This window comes from Pinus tabuliformis, chromosome 1_1 (assembly GCF_031772625.1).
Source record: "Pinus tabuliformis cultivar Carrire ecotype Pingquan chromosome 1_1, CPIR1, whole genome shotgun sequence".
Taxonomy (NCBI): Eukaryota; Viridiplantae; Streptophyta; class Pinopsida; order Pinales; family Pinaceae; genus Pinus; species Pinus tabuliformis.
This window is the reverse complement of record NC_142297.1, coordinates 155551591-155577837: the sequence shown is the minus strand read 5'-3', so window position 1 is coordinate 155577837 and position 26247 is coordinate 155551591. Positions and strand designations below refer to the sequence as shown.

Below are 26247 nucleotides of genomic sequence, written 5' to 3'. Positions count from 1 at the left end.
AGACTTAGGACACTTGCATTATTTTCTTAGTCTTCAAGTCTTGCAATCTAAGGAAGGTATTTCCCTTTCCCAGCCCAAGTATGCATGTGATCTTATACGCCACTTTCACATGGGAGACTCTAAGCCAACCCCTTCTCCCTTTTCAATATGCAGTCAAACTTTTAGTCACTTGTACTTCCCCTGAAGTTGATGCTACCTTATATCGTCAACTTGTAGCAAAACTTTTGTATCTGACCCATACTTGTCCTGATCTTTCCTTTGTTGTTGGCCTTATTGCTCGGTTCATGCAAAACCCACATGAAAGTCATTGGAAAGTAGCTAAAAGAATACTTCGTTATGTTTGAGGTACAGTACAATTTGGGATTCATTACACTGCAAAAGCATCTCCTCTATTCATTGGTTTCACTGATTCCGATTGGGATGGTGACCCTGACGATCGGAAGTCTACTACCATTTATGTCTTCACTCTTTCTTCTAGACTTATTACATGGGCTTGTAAGAAACAAAGTTCCATTTCTCTTTCTTCAGCAGAAGCAAAGTATCGTGGTGCCATAGAAGCTAGTAAGGAATCCCTGTGGCTTCCTGAGATGCTGTCAAAATTTGGCTTTCAGCAACGACATCCGACAACACTTTGGTGTGATAATCAAAGTTCCATTCAACTATGCAAGGATCCAGTCCACCATCAGCACAGCAAACACATTGAACTACACATGCACTTCATCAGAAAACTCATTCATGACCATGTTCTTGAAGTGCAATATTGTTCAACAGATGATCAAGTTGCAGACATCTTTACAAAGGCTCTCACAGAGGCGAAGTTTACTAAACTTTTATTTATGGTTGGAGTTTAGCAAGTTGTCACTAAGGGGGAATAGGCTCTAATGCCTCCTTCCTTCTCCTATTGTGTCATATTTGTACATCTTTCAATCCTATTCCAAGTTGTTCTTAAGGATATTCCGACACATAGGAAATAGTTAAGAATAGCTTGGTCTAGTGTAGAGTTAGGTAAAGTGTGTTTCCTTACTATGTATTTTTGTAACTTACAATCCAACGGTCACGATATGTTGTAGACATGAAGTGATACGAAAATTCATTCTTTCCTTGGTATTACTGACACTTGATCTATGGCTTAACACCCGATTGGTCCATGATCTTTATTTAAAGAGCATGGAGGATCATTTGTAGGGTGACCGTTCATGAGAGAAGCTTATGTAAATTTTATTTCTTTTATTAATAAATTGCCTGAAGTGGCCGCGTTGGCTCAGGCCGTGGGCTGTTTCCCTCCTTGAGGGTTTTAACCACGTCAAGAATACTGGTGTATTGATCTATGATGTGTTTGTGAGCGGTGTACTTTCGTGTTCTATCTGATGAACTTACCTTGTAAATTCCTACATAAACTTAGGAAATGTGATTAATTAAAGGCTATTAATTAAATCTGGTGTGAATCTTCTAGATAAAGATGATGATCAACTCCTAGTTAATCTTAGCCCTTGATTATGTTTCAATCTTTGTCGTTGGTGCTCCAATGAGAGATTATAAGAAGGAGCTTTATGGGCACTTGGAGAACACGCCGAGATAGTGAGATATAAAGATCGAATTTCTCAAGAGTAGCAACATTGAGTTGCTGGAGAGAGATTGAGTGACATTCTTGCAGTGAGGGATAGGGATAGTACACCAAAGGGAATTTTTCCAGTTTCGGAGAGCGCAAGGTAGATAAGGAAATGAGAGGTTCAAAGAGGCAGCATAGTTCCACACAGAGGCAATGCAGTGCATCAGAGGGAGTCCGTAATGTTATCAGGAGCAGTCAAGATCTAGTGCCGGAAGCTACGGTGTGAGACCGAAGGGCCAAAGAATCGAGGTCCAATCAACAAATCGATCAGTTGGAAGGGTGACGCAGTTCTTAGAAGTTGTCATGCAGATCTGCGTAGGCTGACATAGAGATTGCGCAGAGGTAGAGATTCGGATCGCCAGTGACAGTGTGAGAATATTTCTCAATACCTCTTTTCCAGTTTATTCTCTGTATCAGATTGCCAATTTGGGCATCTAGATATTTGTACTTAGATTTACTATGGAATAATAATCAAACCCTCATCTACTGCACCGATTATCCCAAGTTGGGTTTTTCTAGGGACATATGTCCAAAAATAATGGTGTAATTGTGTGTGTGTTTATTTCTCTCATGTTCAGTATTTTGTTTCTGTATTATTTTTTATTTCTCAAGGTTTCAATGTATGTATTTCGATATTTTTCCATAGAAAAATGAAAATAATTTGGTAAATAATTTAACAAACAAGAAAAATATTATCAGTTGTTGCAGTAAGATTCGGGATCACCGAATTTTCACATGATGTTCCAGATGTGTTGGGAATGACTCTCTCAAGGAATTTTGCAGTTGATTTAGGATGTATTCAAAAGGATCTCTCATATGCCACTATTCTTGCAGTAGTTGGTGGTATGCTTAGATTAAACAAAGAAGTAGAGAGAAGATACCACGATGAAGTTCCAAAGAGGCCAGAAAATTGGAAAGAAATTGAACCACAAGGTCGTCCATCGACGTATGAAGTTGAATTCATTCAACAAGTTTATCACTTTACTTCATCTCATATTCCATCTCACTTTCCAAGCAAGAAAAGAAGTAGGTTTGAATTTGACATAGATATGCCGTATAGTGATCAGAATTTTCATCAGACAAAAAGGGTCAAATGTTAGCAAGAGACATTCGATAAACAACCTATTGATTTACTTGTCAACAAGCAGATGTTCTAGATTGTGCCACAAGGATGATATCTAATGCAATGAGGCATCCTTTGCATAGTATCTCTAACCCTACTCCCTTTCATTTATATCATTAGTTAGTTTTCTTTTCATGCACTTATGTCATTTCATTTCTATTTGTTGTACATTTTTCTATTCCAACAAATATTGTATATATGCATGATGAATTCGATTTTGAATGGATATCTATTTGATGGAATTTTTTTTCTTGGATATAGGATTCTGGATTCTCATGTCACTTCAATGAAGCAACATGTCCCCATATGGAGCCATATGATGTTGCACCCATTTTGTCATAGTTCCAAGGAAGCAGTTGTCCCAATTTTTCCAAAGTTCAGAATCATTAGCCAACCAATTATCATGTCATTGTGAATCCAATTTTTGCAATTTGTAATGTAAATGATGCTAGTACAACCATTTAGTTATGTAACAACCTAGGTAAGCCTATGATTTTGGCGACGAATTTCATCCTACGAGATTTTTTGTCTCACTGCATTATGTGTTTTTCTAAATACGGATAATTAGCAATTTTTCCCTCCAACTTAAACTCCAAAGATAGGGTGGAATTTATTCTCGAAGTCTTAGGTGAGTACTAGTGTTCTTAGACGAATCTATTGTAAAGTCATTTGGGAATAATTTAAGCTAAATTATTTTATTGCCGATCACTTGATCTACTAGTTTAGTGCATGGTCCCTCGCAATTAGACATCATGGAAAAATTATTTGACGATGGAAAAATAATAGATTTGAAACTTCTACGATCTTCATTTTGTGTGGTAGATGGAAAAATAATTAATCTCCTCATGTGTCAATTAATAATTTCTTCTAGCAAGAATAAAAATTAAATCCTATGCTAGAAAATTAATTAATTTAGAGTAGAAAATAAATTCTAAAGAAATTAATTTCTCCAAGTGGAAAATGACCAAGAACTCCGTGGGTCAATAAGAAATTAAAATTTTGAGGTCCCCCACCAAAGAAAAAATGCATATTTTAAGAAAAATTGAGCCCTTGGACCTTCGTGGTTAAGTCAAAGTCACTTTTTTGAGGAAATTAATCAAAAATAATTATGCTTTGACTAATAAAAAATGGCTTTAATGAGAAATTTGAAAACTCCTCGAAAATAGATGTCTTCGATTGCAAAGATTAAAACATGATCAAGTATTTATCAACAATCAATATTAGTTTGATGGGGATCAAACCAACTCGCTGTTATTTTCCACTTGGAGGGATCTCTATAAATAGAAGGCATTTTGCTTCTATTCATCATCTTGGCAAATGTAATTTTGTAAACGCTAGTGTGAAGCCACTATTTTGCTGAGAATGTCTGAAATTCATAATGAAGACTTTGGGATTCATTTCATGGTCTCTTCGTCTCATTGGTTTGTGGTATGTGTTGGGTATGTGCTTTCCTATATTGTGCTTCAAATTTTCTAACACTTGTTATTTCATTAGATGGTGATAAGAACATTCTATTGGTAGATTTTGGGTCTACCTTATGTGACATGATTCTCCATATGCCTAACAAGTTTTCTGGAAGAATTATATAGAATTTTCAGGTTCCCCAACCCTTGCGCTCCTAGTTCACAGACTGTGGGCACAGGCTGACCTTCTTTCGGCTTTGGATAATTTATGTGATTTTCTTACATTGCTAACGTTTTGGTTAATATCTATTTTTCGAAATGCATCAAGTCATTGTCATTATTATAAAAATTATTCTTCGAAAAATCTTTCAGACATTGTATATATGTATATATTTTGAAAATTAATTTTGTAAATTATTTTTTGTAGAATAATTCTTTGTAAATAAATTGTTTCTAACCATTGTTTGTAGCAGTGGGGGTTTGGGGTTTTATTTTAACATTTTGTATATTATGGGGTTTAAGATATTTTATTTTCATTTGTGTAGGTGAGATCCAAGTTATTTCAAGAAGACTTTGTTGGGGTTTAAGCTAGATCTACGCCCTTGATGGTAAGATCTAGTCTGTAAAATTTTTTTTTAGGGCCAACATTGAAGAATTTTGAAGTGATTTGGGTTAAATTGAAGATATGAAGCAAATCTGAAATTTTGGCAAAGGGTTTCAAACTTTTTTAGGGCCTCCAAGCCCAAAGTACTCCTACTAGCCTAGTTGATGCCCTTCTAAGCCTATCCGTAGGCCAATTTCGGCCTTTTACCCATAGCCATAGAACTAGGTGCCCTAGTCCTCAAACCATAAGGGGTTTTTCCTTTTTCCGTAAGCCTATTAGGCCTTGTGGTAACCTCGTCCTGGCTTCTTAGGCCTAGTCACCTATCTCCATCTTATGTGATAATACAAGTGCTATCAGTATCTCAAAGAATCATGTCATGCATTCAAAGACTAAGCACATACCGATCAAGTATCATTTTCTCTGGGAACAAGTGTTGGAACAAAAGGTCAAACTGGAGTATGTTCCCTCTAAGGAACAAGTAGCTGATATTCTCACCAAACCACTGCCCAGGGAAACTTTTGAATACCTCAGACAGAAGCTGGGAGTAGTTGATGCATCATCTTACTGTTGAAACTTGTCTCTTTCAGACAAAAATGGGTGTACGCGAGTTGCCTGAGGAGGATCCGCGTACATACACCTATTTATGCAAAAACAGTCGCGTATATGGCAGTTTGAAAGAAATCAGTGGGGACAAACTCTGGTTGAAGAAAGTCTGATATGGGTCTGACAGAGACCATCTAGCACAGGTTCAGGGGGAGCAAATAAACTTCTGATAATGCATTGTTGGCATTACATTAGAAGCTCTTGGTTCAGGTTCACAGCTGTTGATCTCAGGAGGAACAAATGGAGAGGGAGAACAGAAGGAAAACATGGTTGCTGATTTGAATAGTGATTGACAGATGCTGCTGATATCAGTTATTGGTGACTTTCATAAGCCTTGCTCTAAATATTTCGTCTCTATGTCATGTATCTCCTTTAGGTGTCAAGGTCATGTAACGGCCTATTTTGGTTTCCCCACTATGCCTGGGAAGAATGGTGTAATGTACTTGGTTGTCATATGTAAATTTCTGATGTATCCCCACTTGGTTGGGTGGATGATCCCCACTTGGTTGGGTGGTGGATGTATGCATAGAGTCTTTTGCTGATAGGAAGGTCTTTTATGATGTATAAGTCATGGTTCTTCCAGAAGAACATATTTTTGCAGATCTTGCCTACAGTTAGGGGGAGGATGGTCAGCACAGCAGAGCAGAGATTTCAGCATGTACTCAGGGGGAGCACAACCCTTTGCCCTTGATGACAAAGGGGGAGAATGACTTTGAGGATCTTGGGGTTGCCATCAAGTCCAAAGGGGGAGATTGTTGGCATTATGGCACATGTTTGGAGCTATGGCACAGGGGTTGTCCTTGATGGAAACTCACTCTGGTGATAGATCTCAGTTCAGAATTTCAGAATGAAAGAAAAGATATATACACAGGTTCACCTAGACAAAGATGCACATACACGCGTGTTATACGTTACAAAAGTGCGTATACGTATACACACACTTTCACGCAAGGAAAAACGCGTACATGTTGGAGAACTTACTTTTGGTCAGTGGTATTTAGTCTTTGGTAATTGAACCTATGGTTTTCGGCCACGGTATCTCGTCAGAAGTGTTGATCCCAAGCATTGGGTCCATGGGATTGTTTTATTATGGTTTTGGACCGTGGTATTGTGAAAGGCCTAAGACTATAAAAGAAGAAGGAGATCATTTGGCAAAGTATGATCTGAATTATTGAATATCTGATAAGGTGCTAAATCTGAAATATTGGTGATTGGGTTATGGTGCAGATCTAGATCTGAATGAAGGAGGAACCTAAGCGCAAAGAGAAGGATAAGTTCTATTGATGGGTCATAATCTTAAGGCTTGAATAATAGTATCTTTGTATGATTTCGATCTGTTATATGTGGCGCATGCTTGATCTATAAATCTGGTAATCTGGGATAATTAATGTCTGAATATTGGAAAGAGTGAATTATTCATTATAGATCTGTACGCAGGTTCAGTGAGGCGAAGGCGCATATACACGCTGGTTTTGTGAGTAAAACCAGCGTATATGCAGGTTGGTTCAATCACAAAAGCGTATGCATGTAGGTTTCTGGTTTTTGAAGTAGCGTACATCTCTTGAGTTGTGTTCTAGCTGCTTCTGTTTATTGCTGCAGTGTTTTGGGTTCAGAATTTGGCGTGTGGTTACTATTACTGTGTTTTGGGTACATCTGTCAGAGAAGTGTCTACTTGATTCAGTTCTAATTGGTGAAAAGGAGATTGTTTGATGCAAAAATTCTTGATGATTGATTGATGTTCATGGATCCAGTCTGAAAATTTATGAAACGTGGTCCCTGGAAGAAAGAGAAGGTTGTAGCCTTCTGTAGGCTAGCACCTACATACTAGTATCTTGGATAGTGCAAGAGCTAAGGGGGTTGTAGCTCCCTTCCAAGAGAAGCTGGAGAATAAGAAAGGGTTGTAGCTCTCTACAGGTTGCAGCCTGCGTACTGGTAAAGGACTGCACCAATACAGAGTCATTGTAAAAAGAAGTTTCTAATTAAAAAGAAGATAGAGACGAATTGCAGCAGGTGGTTTTCACCCACATTGGGTTTCCACCTTCTATCTTGTGTTCTTGTGTGTGATTGTCTTCTGCTCTGTTTCATTGTTTCTGGTTACTGTTTATTTGGTTCTGATACACAGATTAATGATTAACATCTGTAAGATAAAGTAAATTATAAGTTTGCATGGTATATGCGAGTTTCCTTATATGTAGTTGCGTATGTACGTGGTTTTCACTAACTGAAGTAGTGTATATGATCTGGATTTGAAAAAGGAAATAATTGACTTGATAATATTGATTCACCCCCCCTCTCAGTATTATTTCCAACAATTGGAATCAGAGCAGGTCCTTCTGAAGAAGCTTGATCGCTTGAAGGAAGATCCATCATCATGAGAAACTACGAGAGAGAATCGTCTATCAGGCCACCAATTTTTGATGGGACCAACTTCGTCTATTGGAAGGTAAGAGTCACAGCCTATCTTCAATCTCTTGGTACAGAAGTCTGGGATATCATAGATACAGGGTACACTTTTCCATCCACAACTCCTACAGATTCGGCTGGTAAGAAGCAATATGAAACAAATGCAAAGGCTGTCAATACTCTATTAGGATGTCTATCGCAATTAGAATTTGTCATGGTTATGCAGTATAAATCCGCAAAAGAAATATGGGACAAGATTGTTCTGAGCTATGAAGGAGATGAACAGGTAAAATGAGCAAAACTTCAAACCCTCAGAATTCAGTATGAAAATCTCAGAATTCACAATGATGAAAGTGTGGCTAACTATTTCCTTCGTGTAAATGAGATTGTTAATTGTATGAAAAACTTGGGTCAAGAAATAAAAGAGGTTGTTGTGGTTGAAAAGGTTCTAAGATCTTTGTCCTCTAAGTTTGAATCTAAAGTTTCTGCAATAGAAGAAAAGGAGAATCTACGAAACCTTACCATGTCACAGCTGCACGTAATTTTGACTGCTTACGAAATGAGGAAAGGAGGACCATCAGACAAGAGAGAAGCTGCTTTCAAGGCTTCAGGCAAAGGAGATTACTATGAGTCAGGACATATGTCAGAAGAAGAGGAAGAATCAAATTTTGTCAAGAACCTTCAACAAGGTGCTGGAAGATTCAGAGGTAAGTTACCTTTCAAATGGTTTGCTTGTGGAAGAGTCGGTCACTATGCTGCCAAATGTCCTCATAAAGATAAGCTTGACAAGGGTAAGGAACCTGTTAGATGGAACAAGAAACAGAATGTAAATAAGAAAAGCTATTACACTCATGAAGACAGTGATATACTTTCAAATAGTGATGAAGATGGACAAGGTAGTAAATATAGACTTTTAATGGATTTTGAAGATGAATATTTCATGGATGCTATAGATTCAGAAGGTCTTTATGAAGAGATTTCTAAACTCAAAATTTCTTTAGAAGAGAAAAATATGATTATTGATACTCTGCAATTCCAACTGGCTGAAAGGGAAAAACATCATGAAAAGTTAGAATGTGAAATTGTGGGACTTAGAAAATAGATTGAGAAATCTAAAGCTCTTAATCTTAGATTTGTTAAAGGATCTAAAACATTAGATCAGATTATCAAAGTGCAGCGTTCTCCACAAATCAAGACAGGTCTGGGATATAATGAAGAAACAAATCAAGCGCAGGAACCATCTACCTCCAAAAGTTATCTTGATGCAGCAAGGAAAAGTGAACAAAGGCCAAATGGAAATCACCAGGTAAATCAGGGACAATTCACCTCAAGAATGAACAAAGACTATCAGATAAATCGGGGGCAATCTACTTTTAGAATGAACAGAAGATACAACCATCCACAAGTAAAACCTTCTCAATCTGCCTCAAGAATGGATGTCAATAGGAACTACAATCATTTGGCTGGTAGATTTGATAATCACAGGAGTTTCTTCAATGGCCAATGTTTTTCTTGTCATAACTTTGGTCACAAAGCAGCTCAATGTGTTGCCTATAAGACAATCATGACTAGAGAAGCTCATAAACAGAGGACTATGACTGGGATCATGAAAATGACATACAATAACTTCTCTGCTCTTGAAAATGAAATAGAATGTTCTATTTGTAACAATTTCGGTCCTGAAGATTCTAAATGCAGGAGTAGGTTTCGGCAGACAACTCAAAAGGAGCAAGCCTCAAGTGCCAAATCATGGAGAATAAAAGAACCACAACCAGAAAGATGTAGTATAGCCTTATATGCGGAAGGGCAGGAAAATCAATGGTACATCGACAATGGATGTTCGAAACATATGACAGGTGATAAAGAAAAACTTCAGTCATATAGTGCCTTAGAGAAGGAGAAGGTCTCTTTTGGAAATGACACCCCTGCTCTCATAAAAGGTAAAGGTTCTGTTCAGTTGAAAGAAAGGGTCAAAGCTGGAAATGTCAAGTATGTTGATGGCTTAAAGCATAATCTACTAAGTGTCAGTCAGATGTGTGATCAAGGAACTAAGGTAATATTTCGATCAAATGGATGTAGTGTTCGTGATCTTGATACAGGAAAAATAGTGATCAAAGGCATAAGAACTCCAAATAATTTATACATAGTCAAAGAAGGACAACATCAATGATATCTAAGCATGAATGATGAACACTGGCTATGGCACAGAAGATTGGGGCATCTTAGCTTCTCACAGATAAGGAAAGCATGCAAATACCAAGCAGTTCGTGGTCTTCCAGACATCAGAATTCCAGACAATAAAATATGCAAATCATGTCAGTTTGGTAAGCAAACCAGAACTAACTTCCCTGAGAAGGAAGGATCAACTAGCAGGCCACTTGAACTTGTCCATACTGATGTATGTGGTCCATCTAGGAAAAGGTCACCCCGGGGGGAAGAATACTTTATATTATTCATTGATGACTTTTCCAGGATGTGTTGGATAGGACTTATGAAGCACAAAGACGAAGCCTTTGAAAAGTTCAAATCATTCAAAGCCTTGGTGGAGAACGAATCAGATCACAAAATCAAATGCCTCAAGTCCGATCGAGGAGGAGAATTTACCTCGAATGAATTTTTTGATTTTTGTGAAGAACATGGAATTAGAAGGGAATTCTCTACAGCTAGGACTCCTCAACAAAATGTAGTGGAAAGGATGAACAGAACGGTTCAACAAATGGCTCGTGCTATGCTTGATGAGTCTGGAACTCCCACAACCTTCTGGGGTGAAGCCGCATTTGCTGTGGTTGTTATTCTCAACAAAAAAAAATGTCCGGGTGAATAGCACTCAAACTCCTCATGAGCTCTGGTATGGTGAGACTCCTTCGCTAAAATATTTAAAAAATTTTGGAAGCAAATGCTATATCAAAAACACTGATGAAAATCTTGGCAAGTTTGAACCTAGAGCAAATGAAGGCATTCTCCTTGGTTACTCTCCCCACAACAAAGCTTACAAGTGTTACAATAAAAGGCTTGGAAAAATTGTTGAAAGTATTGATGTAGTAGTTGATGGAGAAGAAAACACTCCTAGGCAGGTAAGATCTGAAGATTTCGAAAATGATGAGGACTATCCTTCAACATCAAATCAGACTTGTGATGAAGAAGAAGCTCAAGAGGCACTAGAAAAACAGATAAGGATAGAAGATAAGACTCCATCTAGGTACGTTCAGAAGAATCATCCAGAATCTCAAATATTGGGGCAGAAAGAGGCAGGTATACAAACAAGAAGAACAATTGCAAAAGCCTCAAGCTATTTGGCATTGCTCTCCTCCACTAAACCAAAAAATGTAAAAGAGGCATGCAAAGACGAATGTTGGTTCAAGGCAATGGATGAAGAACTCGAGCAGATTGAAAAGAATAACACTTGGGAATTGGTTCCTAGACCAAAAGATAAGAATGTCATAGGAACAAAATGGATATTCAAAAACAAGTTGAATGAAAATGGGGAAGTTATCAGAAACAAGGCTAGACTTGTTTGTAAAGGGTATGCTCAACAAGAAGGAAGAGACTTTGAAGAAACTTTTGCTCCCATTGCTAGACTTGAGGCCATCCGAATGTTCCTTTCTCTCCCAAGCTTTCAGAAGTTCAAAGTATTTCAAATGGACGTGAAATCAGCTTTTCTGAATGGAGACTTAGAAGAAGTGTATATTGAACAACCAGATGGATTCATCCTTGAAAAAGATCCAAAACTTGTATGCAGACTTAAAAAGGCTCTCTATGGTCTTAAACAAGCTCCAAGGGCTTGGTATTATCGTCTGGACAAATATCTTCATCAACAAGGTTTCTCAAAAGCATCAGCAGATAGCAATCTTTATATAAAAATTGAAAATAACAAATTGCTAATACTTGTTGTGTATGTTGATGATATCATCTTTGACAGCAATGAAGAAGATATGAGTCAAAACGTTTCCTTGGTGATGCAGAAAGAATTTGAAATGTCCTTGCTTGGAGAACTGACATATTTTCTTGGATTACAAATCCAACAAAATGAAGGCGGTATCTTTTTATCTCAAACCAAGTACCTCAAGCAGATTTTGAAGAAGTATGGCATGGAAGATTCGAAACCAGCATGTACCCCTATGGTTACAGGATGCAGCCTCAGTGCAAATGATGAATCAACAGCAGTGCATCAACCAACTTATAGATCCATGATTGGAAGTCTGCTCTATTTAACAGGTACTCGACCAGACATCATGCATGTAGTGGGAATGGTTGGAAGATTTCAAGCAAATCCTAAGGAAACCCATCTTCAGGCAGTAAAGAGAATTTTCAAGTATCTTCAAGGAACTCAAAACTATGGCCTGTGGTATCCAAGAGATACAGATCTCACTCTTCATGCTTATATAGCTGCAAATTGGGCTGCAAGCGTGGATGACAGAAAAAGCACAAGTGGTGGTGCATTTTTTATGGGTTCCAGATTAGTATCTTGGTTCAACAAGAAACAGAGTTCGATTGCTCTATCTACAACTAAAGAAGAATATGTGGCTGCCGCATCTTGTTGCACACAACTCCTTTGGATGATGCAAACTTTGCAGGATTTTCAAATCACTTGTACTCCACCTATCTCCATCTTATGTGATAATACAAGTGCTATCAGTATCTCAAAGAATCTTGTCATGCATTCAAAGACTAAGCACATACCAATCAAGTATCATTTTCTTCGGGAACAAGTGTTCGAACAAAAGGTCAAATTGGAGTATGTTACCTCTAAGGAACAAGTTGTTGATTGATCCGGATTTAAACAGGAACGCAACAAATTACAGAGATAACCATATACACAAAGATGCAGCGGAAATAATACTTCATTTCATTAATGGAAAATACTGAAATATGCTTACAACCAGAAATGGAAATAAACCAGCTAGAGTGATGGTAGCTTATCTCTGAGAAGAGATGTGGTGGCTACATGCCTCTGAACTGTGTTACAATGAGGCTCGAAGGCCTATTTATTGTTGAGAAACAATGGAAAACCCTTAACATTCCAAAACCTAACCCTAGGAGATGAAACGCCAAAACTGTGGGCCCCGTTTGGGGTAAATTGGTACATCAACTTCCCGGGGTCGTAACTTTGGCATATGATCTCCGTTTGACGCGTACAATAGCTCATTAGAAAGATCTATCCGAGCACTATCATTGTTGGAACGGGCAACATCGGTCCATTCCATCAACCCATGTTGCCCCCGGATTCTCCAAAAAACGTCGTTTAGGGCCTCAAAACGGCTCCGGAAGTTCAGGACCCAAAAAACTGCTAAAAATAGTAAGTTGCGCTACAATTAAGGAAACTGAAAATGCTGAGAAAGACAATGGTGGGGGTCCAGGTGGACTTGGCAGGTGGCCACCAATATCCACCTGGATCATTCCTCCCCCCTTAGGAAGCAATGGTCCCCATTGCGTTGAGCTCCTCCATGAGATGAGGAAACTTCTGCTGAACTTGTTCCCTGGTGAGCCACTTGCCCTGCTGAAGGAGTTGGCCTGCTTTGACAACTCGATACAGTTGGATATTCTGTTGGCGAGTGTTCTTGATCTGTGTATCCATGATCCGATCAGTTGCAGCTTGTTCCATGCAATCTGGATTTAATTCTGTGGGTTTGAGCTGTTCTGCAATGTCGGATGTGTCTAGCAATGGTGGAAAGTATGGCCGAAGGCGGTCCACATTGAACACTGGGTGCAGGCCAAGGAATGGGGGAATGCTGAGCTCAAATGCATTGTCTCCCATAGCCTTAGTAATGGTGTAAGGACCATATCGGAGTGGTCTCAATTTCCGATAGGCTCCTGTAAGGCGTTCCTTTTGCAAATGCAACCAGACTTTGTCGCCCACCTGAAACTTGTGTGGCACTCGATGTTGATCATGTCGTTGCTTGTACTTGGCATTTGATTTCTCAAGAATGTCATGGACCTGCTGGTGAATATGTTGGATGCGCTCAATGAAGCTGGTGGCCTTATCTGTTTCAGACTGGGCATGAGCTGAATTCATGTGAGTAGCGGCAAGTGGCATGGCCACATCAATGGGGCATAGTGGCTGGAATCCCAAACCCACCTGAAAAGGGCTATGGCCAATGGAGCTGTGAAGAGCTCGGTTGTAGCTGTGCTGAACATAGGGGAGGCTCTCGTCCCATGTGCGTGGATGCTTTGAGTTATACATGCGCAGAATGTGCACAATCATCCTATTGACAACCTCTGTCTGGCCATCAGTTTGAGGATGGAAGGTTGTGGACTTCGTGAGTTTGGTGTCCAGCATTGACCAGAGACTGGACCAAAATGTGCTGAGAAACCAACTGTCCCGATCTGAGATGATAGACTGTGGGATCCCAAAGTGCACCCACACTCGTTCAAAGAAGAGTTTAGCAGTGGCTTCTGCTGTGATATTCTTCTTGCAGGCCACCATAATGGCCATCTTCGAGAACCTGTCGACGACCACAAAAACACAATCATTTCCATGCTTAGTGGAAGGAAGGCCTGACATGTAATCCATGGAGATGGATTCCCAAGGTCGACTAGGGGTAGGCAACGGGGTATAGAGGCCGTGCTTCTTAATGGTCAGTTTGGCAATGGCACAGGCAGTACATGATCGGATGTACTTCCCAACATCCTGTCGAAGATTCGGCCAATAGAAATAATTTTGCAGTACTAACACTGTTTTCTCGACCCCGAAATGCCCAGCAGCCCGACTGTAGTGTGCTTCCCAAATCATCTTGGCACGCTCGCTTGAAGGAACACAAAGGTGACCGAGGTGGCATAATAGGGCATCCTGGAGGTGAAAATCTGCAACATGCCGACCCTCCAAGAGTGTCTGGTATGTGTGGCCGAATTCTGGGTCGCCTTTGTAGAGAAGTGGCCAATCAGAGGTCTCGTGCCCACAAGAGTTGAGCACGGTGGTCAGCGCCATGATCGGTGGTCAACTGAGGCAATCTGCAACATTATTGGTGCTGCCCTTTTTATACTTGATATTCAAGTGAAACTGTTGCAGGTATGTAGACCACTTCTGATGGCGATCATTCTGGAATTTCCCTTGGGTCTGTATGAACTGCAGGGGTCGGTGGTCTGTGTGGATGACCGTTTCCTTCCCCAAAATGTAATGCTTCCACTGTCAGCAGGCCTGTACAATGGAATACATCTCTTTATCATAAATGGGGTACTTTCGGACTGTGTCTGAAAGTGTTTCACTGTGATATGCCATTGGATGTCCATGTTGAGTAAGGACTGCCCCAATAGCATAGTCAGAGGCATCTGTCTCGACCTCAAATGGCTGTTGTAAACCTGGTAATGCGAGTACTGGTGCCGTGCAGAGGCGGTCCTTCAACTCCCTGAACGCCTTATGTTGAGATTCAGACCAAAAGAATTTTGCTTTCGCCCCTCCCTTGGTGACTTGACTCAAGGGCCAAGAAATATGAGAAAATCCCAACACAAACCTGCGGTAGAAGTTGGCAAGACCTAAAAAGCTGCGGAGCTCTGTTAGAGTGGTTGGAGAGGGCCAATCCCGAATGACTTGGACCTTGGTTGGATCGACATGCACCCCCTGTTCATCAATGATGTATCCCAGATACTGAACCTGGGTCATGCCAAAAGTTCATTTCTCCAAATTGGCACATAGCTTGTGTTGCCGCAGTGTTTGGAGAACCTGTCGGATGTGGTGGAGGTGCTCTTCCCAACTCTGGCTGAAGATCAGAATGTCATCCAAGTATACTACTACAAAGGAGTTGGTCAATGGCAGCAAGATGTCATCCATTAGCCTCATAAAGGTTGCAGGAGCATTCGTCAATCCGAAAGGCATGACCAACCATTCGAAGAGGCCCTCCTTGGATTTGAAGGCAGTCTTCCACACATCTGAGGGTTCAATTGGTACCTGGTGATATCCTGACTTCAGATCGATCTTGCTGAAATATTTCGCCCCCTTTAGTTGGTCTAGGAGGTCATCAATCCATGGGATCGGGTACCTATTACGGACAGTGATCTTGTTCAGCGCCCGATAGTCAATACAGAGTCTCCACGTCCCATACTTCTTCTGTACCAACACGATCGGGCTCCCACAAGGCGATGAACTCGGACGGATGTGACCTTTCTGCAGGAGCTCCTGAATCTGCCTCTTGATTTCATTGTTCTCCAGAACGGAGCGCCGATAAATTGGTCCATTGGGTAGCGGCGCACCTGGGGTCAGATCGATGGAGTGCTTAACTTGACAGTGCAAAGGAACCCCTGCCGGGGAGGTGAAGATGTCCTCGTACTCCTCCCCAATGTTGTCCATCTGTAGTTGTCGTGCAGAGGGACCCCGTTTGGAGGCCGCAACCACTGTCTTCTTCTTTCCTTGAGGGCGTATCATCAGGAAAACAAATTTCCTGGTTTTGGAAATGATCTTACTGCATTGTTTTGCAGTAATCAAGGAGATGGCGGCAGGTGGTGCTACCTCTGGTATCCTGAACAACTTATTTCCCAGTGTAATAATAACAGCACGGGGCCTTGATTCATACACAGCATGTCGCTTCCACAAGTATGGTTGCCCTAGTAATACATCACAAACTTCAAGGGGAGCAATGTCACACAATACCTCATCCGTGAAGCGCTTGATGTTGTATGGAAGGCGACACTGCTGGCTCACGCAAAGATCTCGTCCTTGGTGAAGCCACCCAATGGTGTATGGTTGTGGATGTGCTGTGGTCGGTAAGCCCAACCGCTTCACGACCTCTGCCGAAATGAGGTTCTTTTGACTCTCGCTATCAACAATGAACTGTATCGGCGAGCCCTTTACCCACATCTGGGAGTGGAAGAGACGCTCCTCCTCCCCTGGATCTTCGGGTTCATTTTTCTGGATCTTTGCGGTAGCAACAGTGGCGCTGGGATCCGCATCAATGATCTGCTTCCCTTTTTCATACCCCCTATCGGGTTCTGACTCAGAGTCGGAACATGCATCTGATTCTGAAACCTTTAGCTCAGCCACCAGTGACTACTTGGCCCGACACTCACTTGTGTTGTGAGTGGAGCTCTTATGGAACTCGCACCATTTTCCAGTGTCCTTTCTCGGCTTTGCGGCGCTGTTCTTTGCTTGCAGCTTCGGCTGGTTGTCTTGGGTTGTCCCGCCTTGGCTTTGTCCTTTGTTCTGTGGTTTAGGAGCACCTTTCCCCTGCTTTGGATTCGCAGATCCAAAGTCTCGCTTCTTTTGTTTAAACTTCTGCTCGACCTTGACGGCATATCGGTATGCTGCGCCGAGCGAGGGGATGTTTAGGAATTGTATTTCTTCCTGGATGTACTTGTGCAGGCAGCCACGGTATTTGAGTATCAAATGTTGCTCTGAATCCTTGATACCCAACTTTGTGCGAAGGGTATGGAAAAGAATGGTGAACTCCGGCACGTCTTGGTCCCTTCCCTGCCGCAACGTGGTCCACTTTATGTATTCATCCTCATAGCTTCCGACAGGGTAGTACTGCTCCTTGATGGCATCCCGGAACGAATCCCAGGTGGGTGCGGCTGAAAATAGTGAGCCAGTACTTTCATCCTTCTGCTCGCAGTAGGTTTCCCACCAGTCCTTGACGTGGGGGGCTGCTTTGAGAAGAGCAAAAACAATCTTTTCCCGACTCGAAAATTCATGAACAGAAAAATAACCCTCTTGCAGATTTAACCATTTACCTACGGCATCTGCGTCTATCTGACCCTCGAATATGGGGATTTCAAAATTAACTTGTACCTTAAAGGGTGTGGCATTTCCAGAGTAGCTGTTGGAAGCTGATGCGTTGCTTCTGGGTAGCCGCTGAAGGATCTGGGCAAAGCTGTCCATCATCGCGTTCCGTTGTCGCTCGAGGGCTTCTTCGAGCAAGATTTTGATGGGATCTCCTGCCCCCTCGTCTTTTTTCTCGTCCACCATGGGAGGCCGTCGAGATTTGCGAGGCTGGTCTTGCAAAGGTTCAACCAGTTCAAGCCCTAACTCCTTATATCCCGACCTTGTTGGGGACATGCAAAGAAAAACAGAGAAAAAGCAGACCGCTCTGATACCACTGATCCAGATTTAAACAGGAATGCAACAAATTACAGAGATAACCATATACACAAAGATGCAGCGGAAATAATACTTCATTTCATTAATGGAAAATACTGAAATATGATTACAACCAGAAATGGAAATAAACCAGCTAGGGCGATGGTAGCTTATCTCTGAGAAAAGATGTGGTGGCTACATGAATCTGAACTGTGTTACAATGAGGCTCGAAGGCCTATTTATTGTTGAGAAACAATGGAAAACCCCATTCCAAAACCTAACCCTAGGAGATGAAATGCCAAAACTGTGGGCCCCGTTTTGGGTAAATTGGTACATCAACTTCCCAGGGTCGTAACTTTGACATATGATCTCCGTTTGACGCGTACAATAGCTCATTAGAAAGATCTATCCGAGCACTATCATTGTTGGAACGGGCAACATCGGTCCATGGTCCAATGTTGCCCCTGGATTCCCCAAGAAACGTCGTTTAGGGCCTCAAAACGGCTCCGGAAGTTCAGGACCCGAAAAACTGCTAAAAAATAGTAAGTTGTGCTACAATTAAGGAAACTGAAAATGCTGAGAAAGACAATGGTGGGGGTCCAGGTGGACTTGGCAGGTGGCCACCAATATCCACCTAGATCATTGATATTCTCACCAAACCACTGCCCAGGGAAACTTTTGAATATCTCAAACAGAAGCTGGGAGTAGTTGATGCATCATCCCGCTGTTGAAACTTGTCTGTTTCGGAGAAAAATGGTTGTACGCGAGTTTCCTGAGGAGGATCCGTGTACATACGCCGTTTATGCAGAAACAGTCGCGTATATGGCAGTTTGAAAGAAATCAGTGGGGACAAACTCTGGTTGAAGAAATTCTGATATGGGTCTGACAGAGACCATCTGGCACAGGTTCAGGGGGAGCAAATAAACTTCTGATAATGCATTGTTGGCATTACATTAGAAGCTCTTGGTTCAGGTTCACAGCTGTTGATCTCAGGAGGAACAAATGGAGAGGGAGAACAGAAGGAAAACATGGTTGCTGATCTGAATAGTGATTGACAAATGCTGCTGATATCAGTTATTGGTGACTTTCATAAGCCTTGCTCTAAATACTTCGTCTCTATGTCATGTATATCTTTTATGCTGTCAAGGTCATGTAACGGCCTATTTTGGTTTCCCCACTATGCCCGGGAAGAATGATGTAATGTACTTGGTTGTCATATGTAAATTTCTGATGTATCCCCACTTGGTTGGGTGGATGATCCCCACTTGGTTGGGTGCTGGATGTATGCAGAGAGTCTTTTGCTGATAGGAAGGCCTTTTATGATGTATAAGTCATGGTTCTTCTTGAAGAACATCTTTTTGCAGATCTTGCCTACAGTCAGGGGGAGCATGGTCAGCACAACAGAGCAGAGATTTCAGCATGTACTCAGGGGGAGCAAAACCCTTTGCCCTAGATGACAAAGGGGGAGAATGACATTGAGGATTTTGGGGGTTGCCATCAAGTCCAAAGGGGGAGATTGTTGGCATTATGGCACAGGTTTGGAGCTATGACACAGGTGTTGTCCTTGATGGCAACTCACTCTGGTGACAGATCTCAGTTTAGGATTTCAAAATGAAAGAAAAGATATATACGCAGGTTCACCTAGACGAAGACGCGTATACACGCGTGTTATACATACAAAAGCGCGTATGCGTATACACGCACTTTCACGCCAGGAAAAGAACGTACATGTTGGAGAACTTACTTTTGGTCTGTAGTATTTAGTCCTTGGTAATTGAACCTATGGTTTTAGGCCATGGTATCTCGTCAGAAGTGTTGATCCCAAGTATTGGGTCCATGGTATTGTTTTATTATGGTTTTGGACCGTGGTATTGTGAAAGGCCTAAGACTATAAAAAAGGAAGGAGATCATTTGGCAAAGTATGATCTGAATTATTGAATATCTGATAAAGTGATAGATCTGAAATATTGGTGATTGGGTTAAGGTGCAGATATGGATCTGAATGAAGGAGGAACCTAAGCGCAAAGAGAAGGATAAGTTCTATTAATGGGTCATAATCTTAAGGCTTGAATAATAGTATCTTTTTATGATTTTGATCCATTATATGTGGCACATGCTTGATCTATAAATCTGGTAATCTGGGTTAATTAATGTCTGAATATTTGAAAGAGTGAATTATCCTTTATATATCTGTACGCAGGTTCAGTGAGGCGAAGGCGTGTATACATGCTGGTTCTGTGAGTAAAACTAGCGTATATGCAGGTTGGTTCAATCGAAAAAGCGTATGCACGTAGGTTTCTGGTTATTGAAGTAGCGTACATCTCTTGAGTTGTGTTCTAGCTGCTTCTCTTTATTGCTGCAGTGTTCTGGGTTCAAAATTTGGTGTGTGGTCACTGTTACTGTGTTTTGGGTACAGCTGTCAGAGAAGTGTCTACTTGATTCAGTTCTAATTGGTGAAAAGGAGATTGTTTGATGCAGAAATTCTTGATGATTGATTGACGTTCATGGATCTAGTCTGAAAATTTATGAAACGTGGTCCCTGGAAGAAAGAGAAGGTTGTAGCCTTCTGTAGGCCAGCACCTACGTACTAGTATCTTGGCTAGGGCAAGAGCTAAGGGGGTTGTAGCTCCCTTCCAGGAGAAGCTGGAGAACAAGAGAGGGTTGTATCTCTCTGCAGGTTGCAGCCTGCGTACTGGTAAAGGACTGCACCAATACAGAATCATTGTAAAAAGAAGTTTCTAATTAAAAAGAACATAGAGATGAATTGTAGCAGGTGGTTTTCACCCACATTGGGTTTACACCTTATATCTTGTGTTCTTGAGTGTGGTTGTCTTCTGCTCTGTTTCACTGTTTCTGGTTACTGTTTATTTGATTCTGATATACAGATTAATGATCAACATCTGTAAGATTAAGTAAATTATAAGTTTGCATGGTATACGTGGGTTTCCTTATACGTAGTTGCATATATACGCGGTTTTCATTAACTGAAGTAGCGTATATGATCTAGATTTGAAAAAGGAAATAATTGACTTGATTATATTGATTCATCCCCCCTCTCAGTATTATTTCCAACATTATTGGTGGATGCAAGAACCAAGTTTCTGCATCAAGAGACTAGTGTGATGTATTTTAGCGCCTTAGAGCTACCCCCGCACAGATCGATAGACTTCTAGGGATCTTTACTGTAACTAAGTTAATGCTGCCTCCATACCTTCGCAAAGGTCTACGATCAGTCCTTGCGGGCCTTAAATGGTCGACTAGCCTACTTTCGCGCATCAGCAAGCAACCTAGATTGGATTTCGTGTAGATCTAACTGATTCATCAGAAAACATAACAGAAATAGCTTCTAGCTTCACAGAAATGGATAACCATTCATTTCATATATTATTAACATAGTTTTAGTGAATTCACGCAACATTCATTCAATAATTCAGAAAACATATCATTAATCAACAACATATAACATAAACAGATTCAATGGAAATACTCAGTAATTCTTCAAAAAGATGCCTTTATTGATCTTCAATTCATCGATTACAGACTCTTCTACCCTGTGCAAATAGCTGCAAGGGTCGGCGCACACAGCTGCAAGGGTCTACGCACTCAGCCACAGACTCTACCCAGGCCTCCTGCACACTCAACTACATGAGCCTTCCCTTCTCTACCTAAGCGCAGGAAGCAGAGCTTTCCTACCTTAGCACTTGCCCAAGGCAACAAAACCCTTCACTGTACCCAATTTTCTGTCCAAAATTACTTCTAAAACTCACTATGACTCAACTATTTATAGCTTTTCTAATACAATACCATGGCCCCCAGCGCACGAGTAACTCTTCAAAACTAATCAAAACAAGGGCTAAGGACCCTTTGACTCCTATCTATCTGAATGCTCCGCGTTCACATTTCGTCGAGACTTTACATATTTTACAAAATTCTTTACAAAAATGACTAAGTTAATTCAATTCTACCCCTGGGGACCCCATCCCAATAGGCCCCCAACACAAAGATCGTGACTCTCCCTCGAGTGACTTGACCAGTTGTTCCACTTTCTCGTGGAGATCACTGAATGCTTTGGTCAATGTCTGAAGCTTTGTTGTACTCCGTTCTGTTGCTTGTTGTACTTCCTGGACCATTTTCTATGTGGTTGGCCCCTCTACTACAAGTTGCATAGTCCTCTAGGTTTGTTGCATGGCCTTCAACTTCTCATGAATGTTGTGTGAAAGTTGGTTGGCTTCCTTTGTCCAATGGTGAGGCCAATCTCTTAACAAGGACTGATTTTTCTGCAACTCCTAGATATGTATCAACATTGACTTGCCTTCTTGCAGGTGCGCGAAGCGCTGAACTGGTGCCAACGTCCGTGTTGTCATACTGATTTCATCATATTTTTGTTGCACTTCACTGATCTCTGTGTTCAACTATTGTAAGGTAGGATCCTCTTGCAGTGTATCCCATAGGCCCATTGCCTAAGTGAAGAGTTCGTCACAACCCTGAACTGTGACATCTAGTTGACCCATGGAATCTTTTATAGCTGTGCCTCTTTGTTCCCAAACTTCTGGCAGTGTGGTCGGCTACAACTTCAACTGCAGCTCAGCTATTTGCATTCGAAAATAGAAAGTCACCTTATCGACTTTCTCCTTTGAATCACGTGCTGCAGCGGCCAATTTCCTCACTTTGGCCGAGGCCTCTGCATCCTTTGGTATATTCATCTCAGGCATGGACTTGCATGCCTGCTCAATTGTTGTTACCAAGTTCTGGCGTTGTGTCCGCAATTCCTCTTGTTCCTTCAACACCTGAGTTTTTTCTGCAAAAAACTACTCGTATGAGACCCCCTGATGCAACGCATGAAGTAGTTGGAGCAACAACGTGACAAGGTTCAGTCCCATATCCTTCACTGTGTTGAGCACAGTGTGATTCTCATTCGATTCAACATGAACCGACCCCTTTGTAAGAGAAGTGACTCTGAGATCTAGATTGCATTCAATATATGTTGTTGTGCCACTTCCTTATGTCAGGCTTTCTTGCCCTCCACTCGCCTGCCTGACACCCACCCGAATCTTGTTTGCCTGGATCTGTAGCTTAGACAGATCCTTCTAGATGCTCCCCAATGTCTGCATGAATTTATGCTCAAATTGTTGCAACAACTCCGTTGTTGTGTCTTGTATCTTGTCACCGATCTCATCGAGATCGCCTTCTATCAGTACCATGGGATCAATATGTGTCTGCTTATCAGACTTATGGTTCTTTCGATGTCCGCCCGTCTGTTCCTGTCCGCGCCTCTTCAGGATGAAAGGAGTGCTCTGCTCGTCACCTCCGCCTCCTCCCTGTGCGGACAGTTCTTGTTCGTTAGTGTGGTGGGAAGCAGACTTCCCACTCTCCTCGCTATCCTTTCGTTCTTGCCCTTCTTGCTCTTTGGCAGCGTGCTCTTTCTCCACTCATGGCTTCACTGTAGCTGCCTCAGCAGCCTCCTTCTTCTTTTGTTCAGTTAATGTACGTGCACTTTCTAAGCAGCTTCCTTCTACTTCTGTGCAACAAAGCTCTCTGCATCTTTGCTAGTTCCCACATCCAACATTGTAGGTTCGCGTCAGTCCGGTAGCCAATACCCAACAAATTCTTGTACATCCGTCTTGGTCACTAGATAAGGCAATAGATGCAAAGTTCCCTCTAGGTCCTTCCATGCGCGAAATGAGACATTGTGAAAGTCAGCCTTGAGCTCCGCGTAGGTTGTCAATTGTTTGAACAAGGTTGGGGACAACCTTAGCCTCTAGTTAACCACCATCAGAATGTCCATCTCCATCAGGACCCATAAAATCTTTGTCTCCTTGATTTGTGGCACATCTTTAATGGCTGAGAGCGAGGCAAACCTCGCGGCCTTGGGCAGATCTTCCTTGTGCAAAGGAAATTCGTTGTCCTCCGGTAACCTCCATGCAACTAATACAATAGAAAACAGAAGCCAAGCATAGTGAAAAGGCTTGCTTTCATCTTGGGATTCACTGTAGTTCGCGCGCAACTCCTAGCAGAGATACTTCGACCAATTATATTGCATGCCCTTCGCGCACTGTGCAGCAATTGACACCACCGGCGCCGGAACTTCGTCCGCGGGACACTTCGTTATGATATTTCCTACGAGGATCCGGGTAGCGAACTGGACTTCCTGGTCTCGAATTGACAAAATTAAGTATCCACGCAACTTTTTCACAAGACCATACTCCTTCTTCATCTTATCAATGAGCTTCTCTTTCTCAGTTTTCCCTCCAAACTCCTTGGCAGGGTCTGCTCCTTTGTGGGGCAACTTCGTTACCCTGTGGATCCACATATCGGTTATTGGAATACGCTGCCCAACCACAGAATCCATCGTGCACCAACGCAAGGAGCTGCGCACATAGACCATATTGACAAATGAGCAGTGATAGTGAGGTATTAAAAGCATGTTCGATAGCCTCGACTGCTCAATGCTGTGGACCGACTTCATGGGCTCCAACTGCATAACCCCTGTCTTAGCATAATATATCTTTTTCATGTACTTGTGGGTCACGAGATGTGGAAATTTATCATGATCCGCAAGGTCCCAGTCCTCCATTTTCAATACTAGGATCCGCACGAACTTAGGTCTTTCAAATGTGACCTGTTCAGGCAACACAGGAGTGGATACCCCTAATTTTCCAGAATCAAGATCCTTGGTTAATTTGGTCTTTCCCTTCCACAGAGGGATGTACTCTAGAAGCCTAGAAATAGGCTCGATTCCCTCAGCGTTGACTTCTTCGACACCTTGGTACTCCTCTTCCTTTAAATCCACCACTCTTTCTGGTTGTTTGGCTTTCGACTCCTTTGGTGATCTGATAATCACCCTATGAGTGACCTCAGTGAAGATTTATTAAACAAAAGGTATTACAGAGCCATGTGCTGGTGTGTGTGTTCTGTGTTATTGAAACAACCGATCGATCAAATTGCCAATACACAGAAAATGAATGGAAAGATAGCAGAGAAATACAGTAAGCAAAACAAAGACAAAAACACTTTTTAATAAGGAGTTCACCCTATTCTCCAGGGCTATGTCTCCGGTCCAGCTTCAGTGGTGGCCTTGTTTTATTATGTATTTGAGCAGAGAAATTACAATACAGGGACTCAATATGAGTTCTCCTGAAGCAAATTTTGCTTGGCAGGGTGGTTCTTGGATCCACCAAGCCACTTGGAGTACATAGACTCTTGTTCTTCATACCAACTCTGTGACCCTCGGTCTACAGTGGAAAGAGCCAACTGTGACGCTCAATCCGGACAGATTCCTCTATGGGAAGGCTTGAATCTTCAAGCTCTCTGGTGCTCGATGCTGCCTGTGGTCAACTTGGCCCTCTCTCTCCTTTGCTTGGCTTTACTGCTCTCTGTGCTCAATCCTCCTCTCAGGGTTCACTGTTCACTGTCTCTCTGGGTCTCTTGGACTCTTCGTTCTCCTCCTCTCCATCCTGTTCATTGTCTCTGTTCGTTGCTTTAACCATTCGGCCTCCATGCCTCTTTGTTTCCTCTTCCGCCTGCGTCGATTCACCTATCGCTTATGTGCTTGGAATTCCTTGTTCGGCGTCAGCATGATCGCTCGAGAGGTAGCCACGTGTCCTCACTGGAACAGCACCAGCATGTTCATCGATTCGTTTCTTCGATTGTGCGTTCTGTCCCCACCGTGGCTGTCAACGGACTCCAAATCTCTTTAGAACTTGGCTTAATTCTCTGTTAGTTCCATTCTGTCTATCGGGCGCAATCTCAGCCGTCCGATTGTGATTCGCATGTCGAGCACGGTTGACTTGCTCGACCAATAACACGCGATCGCGGCCGATTTTCTCTCACCTCCGCTGCCACACGTCGATCATTGAGGGTTCTCGCTCCGTTCTCTCCAAAACCTCTTACCGTTCAAGGGCACCCCGGGTAAAACCGCCAGTTTCCATGTCGTGGGTCCCACCTTCATACGATGGCACCTTTTCGGTTCTCCGCCCATGGTCCTCTGGCTCCCAATGTGACCGAGTGCTCAAGCTCTACCATTTCAGCCCTGTTTGCCTAGCGATGCGCGTTATCAGCTCCTTTTCCCATTCTGGGGCTCCCAGGGGCTTCATCGACCTCCTGCGCAGTCTCCATGGGCCTCAGTCAGCGCACTTTGACCGGGGTCCTCGTCGTCTCCATGCCAACTGCAATGGCCATTGGTTCAGGGTGTTTTCGATTGCTGTTTTGGATTTCATTCGAGATTCGTTTGACCTATTTTAGTCACGGTTCTATGACATTTATTTATGGATCCGATTTGGATCAATGCCTCCCAACTGACAAGCTTTTGGACCACCAAAAGTTGGTTTTTCTTCAAACATCGACTAAGTGAGGAAACTGTTGTCTCACTTGTCCAATCTCAATCCACTTCGCACTGCTCGGCTTTGAACCTTTAAGCCCAATTCTGAGGTATTCCACGTGTCCACTACATGTCGTCCTTACCTTCCTGTCCAGCACTGTATCTTCCTGCAACTCATTAAG

The 26247-nt window shown here is 42.1% G+C and overlaps 1 protein-coding gene across 3 annotated transcripts in view; it reads right to left on the bottom strand.

The window, feature by feature from the left end:
- The window catches only part of LOC149212067 (truncated transcription factor CAULIFLOWER A-like), a 350643-nt gene that overhangs the window by 85164 nt on the left and 239232 nt on the right, over nt 1-26247 (bottom strand). The window contains exon 6 of one of the 3 annotated variants that reach the window (XM_089391690.1): nt 8462-8545. The exons of the other annotated variants lie outside the window; for them this stretch is intronic. Coding sequence (XP_089247816.1) covers nt 8465-8545 — 81 coding nt within the window. The 3' untranslated portion in view covers nt 8462-8464. The remainder of the gene's footprint in view (nt 1-8461; nt 8546-26247) is intronic. 3 annotated transcript variants of the gene reach the window in all.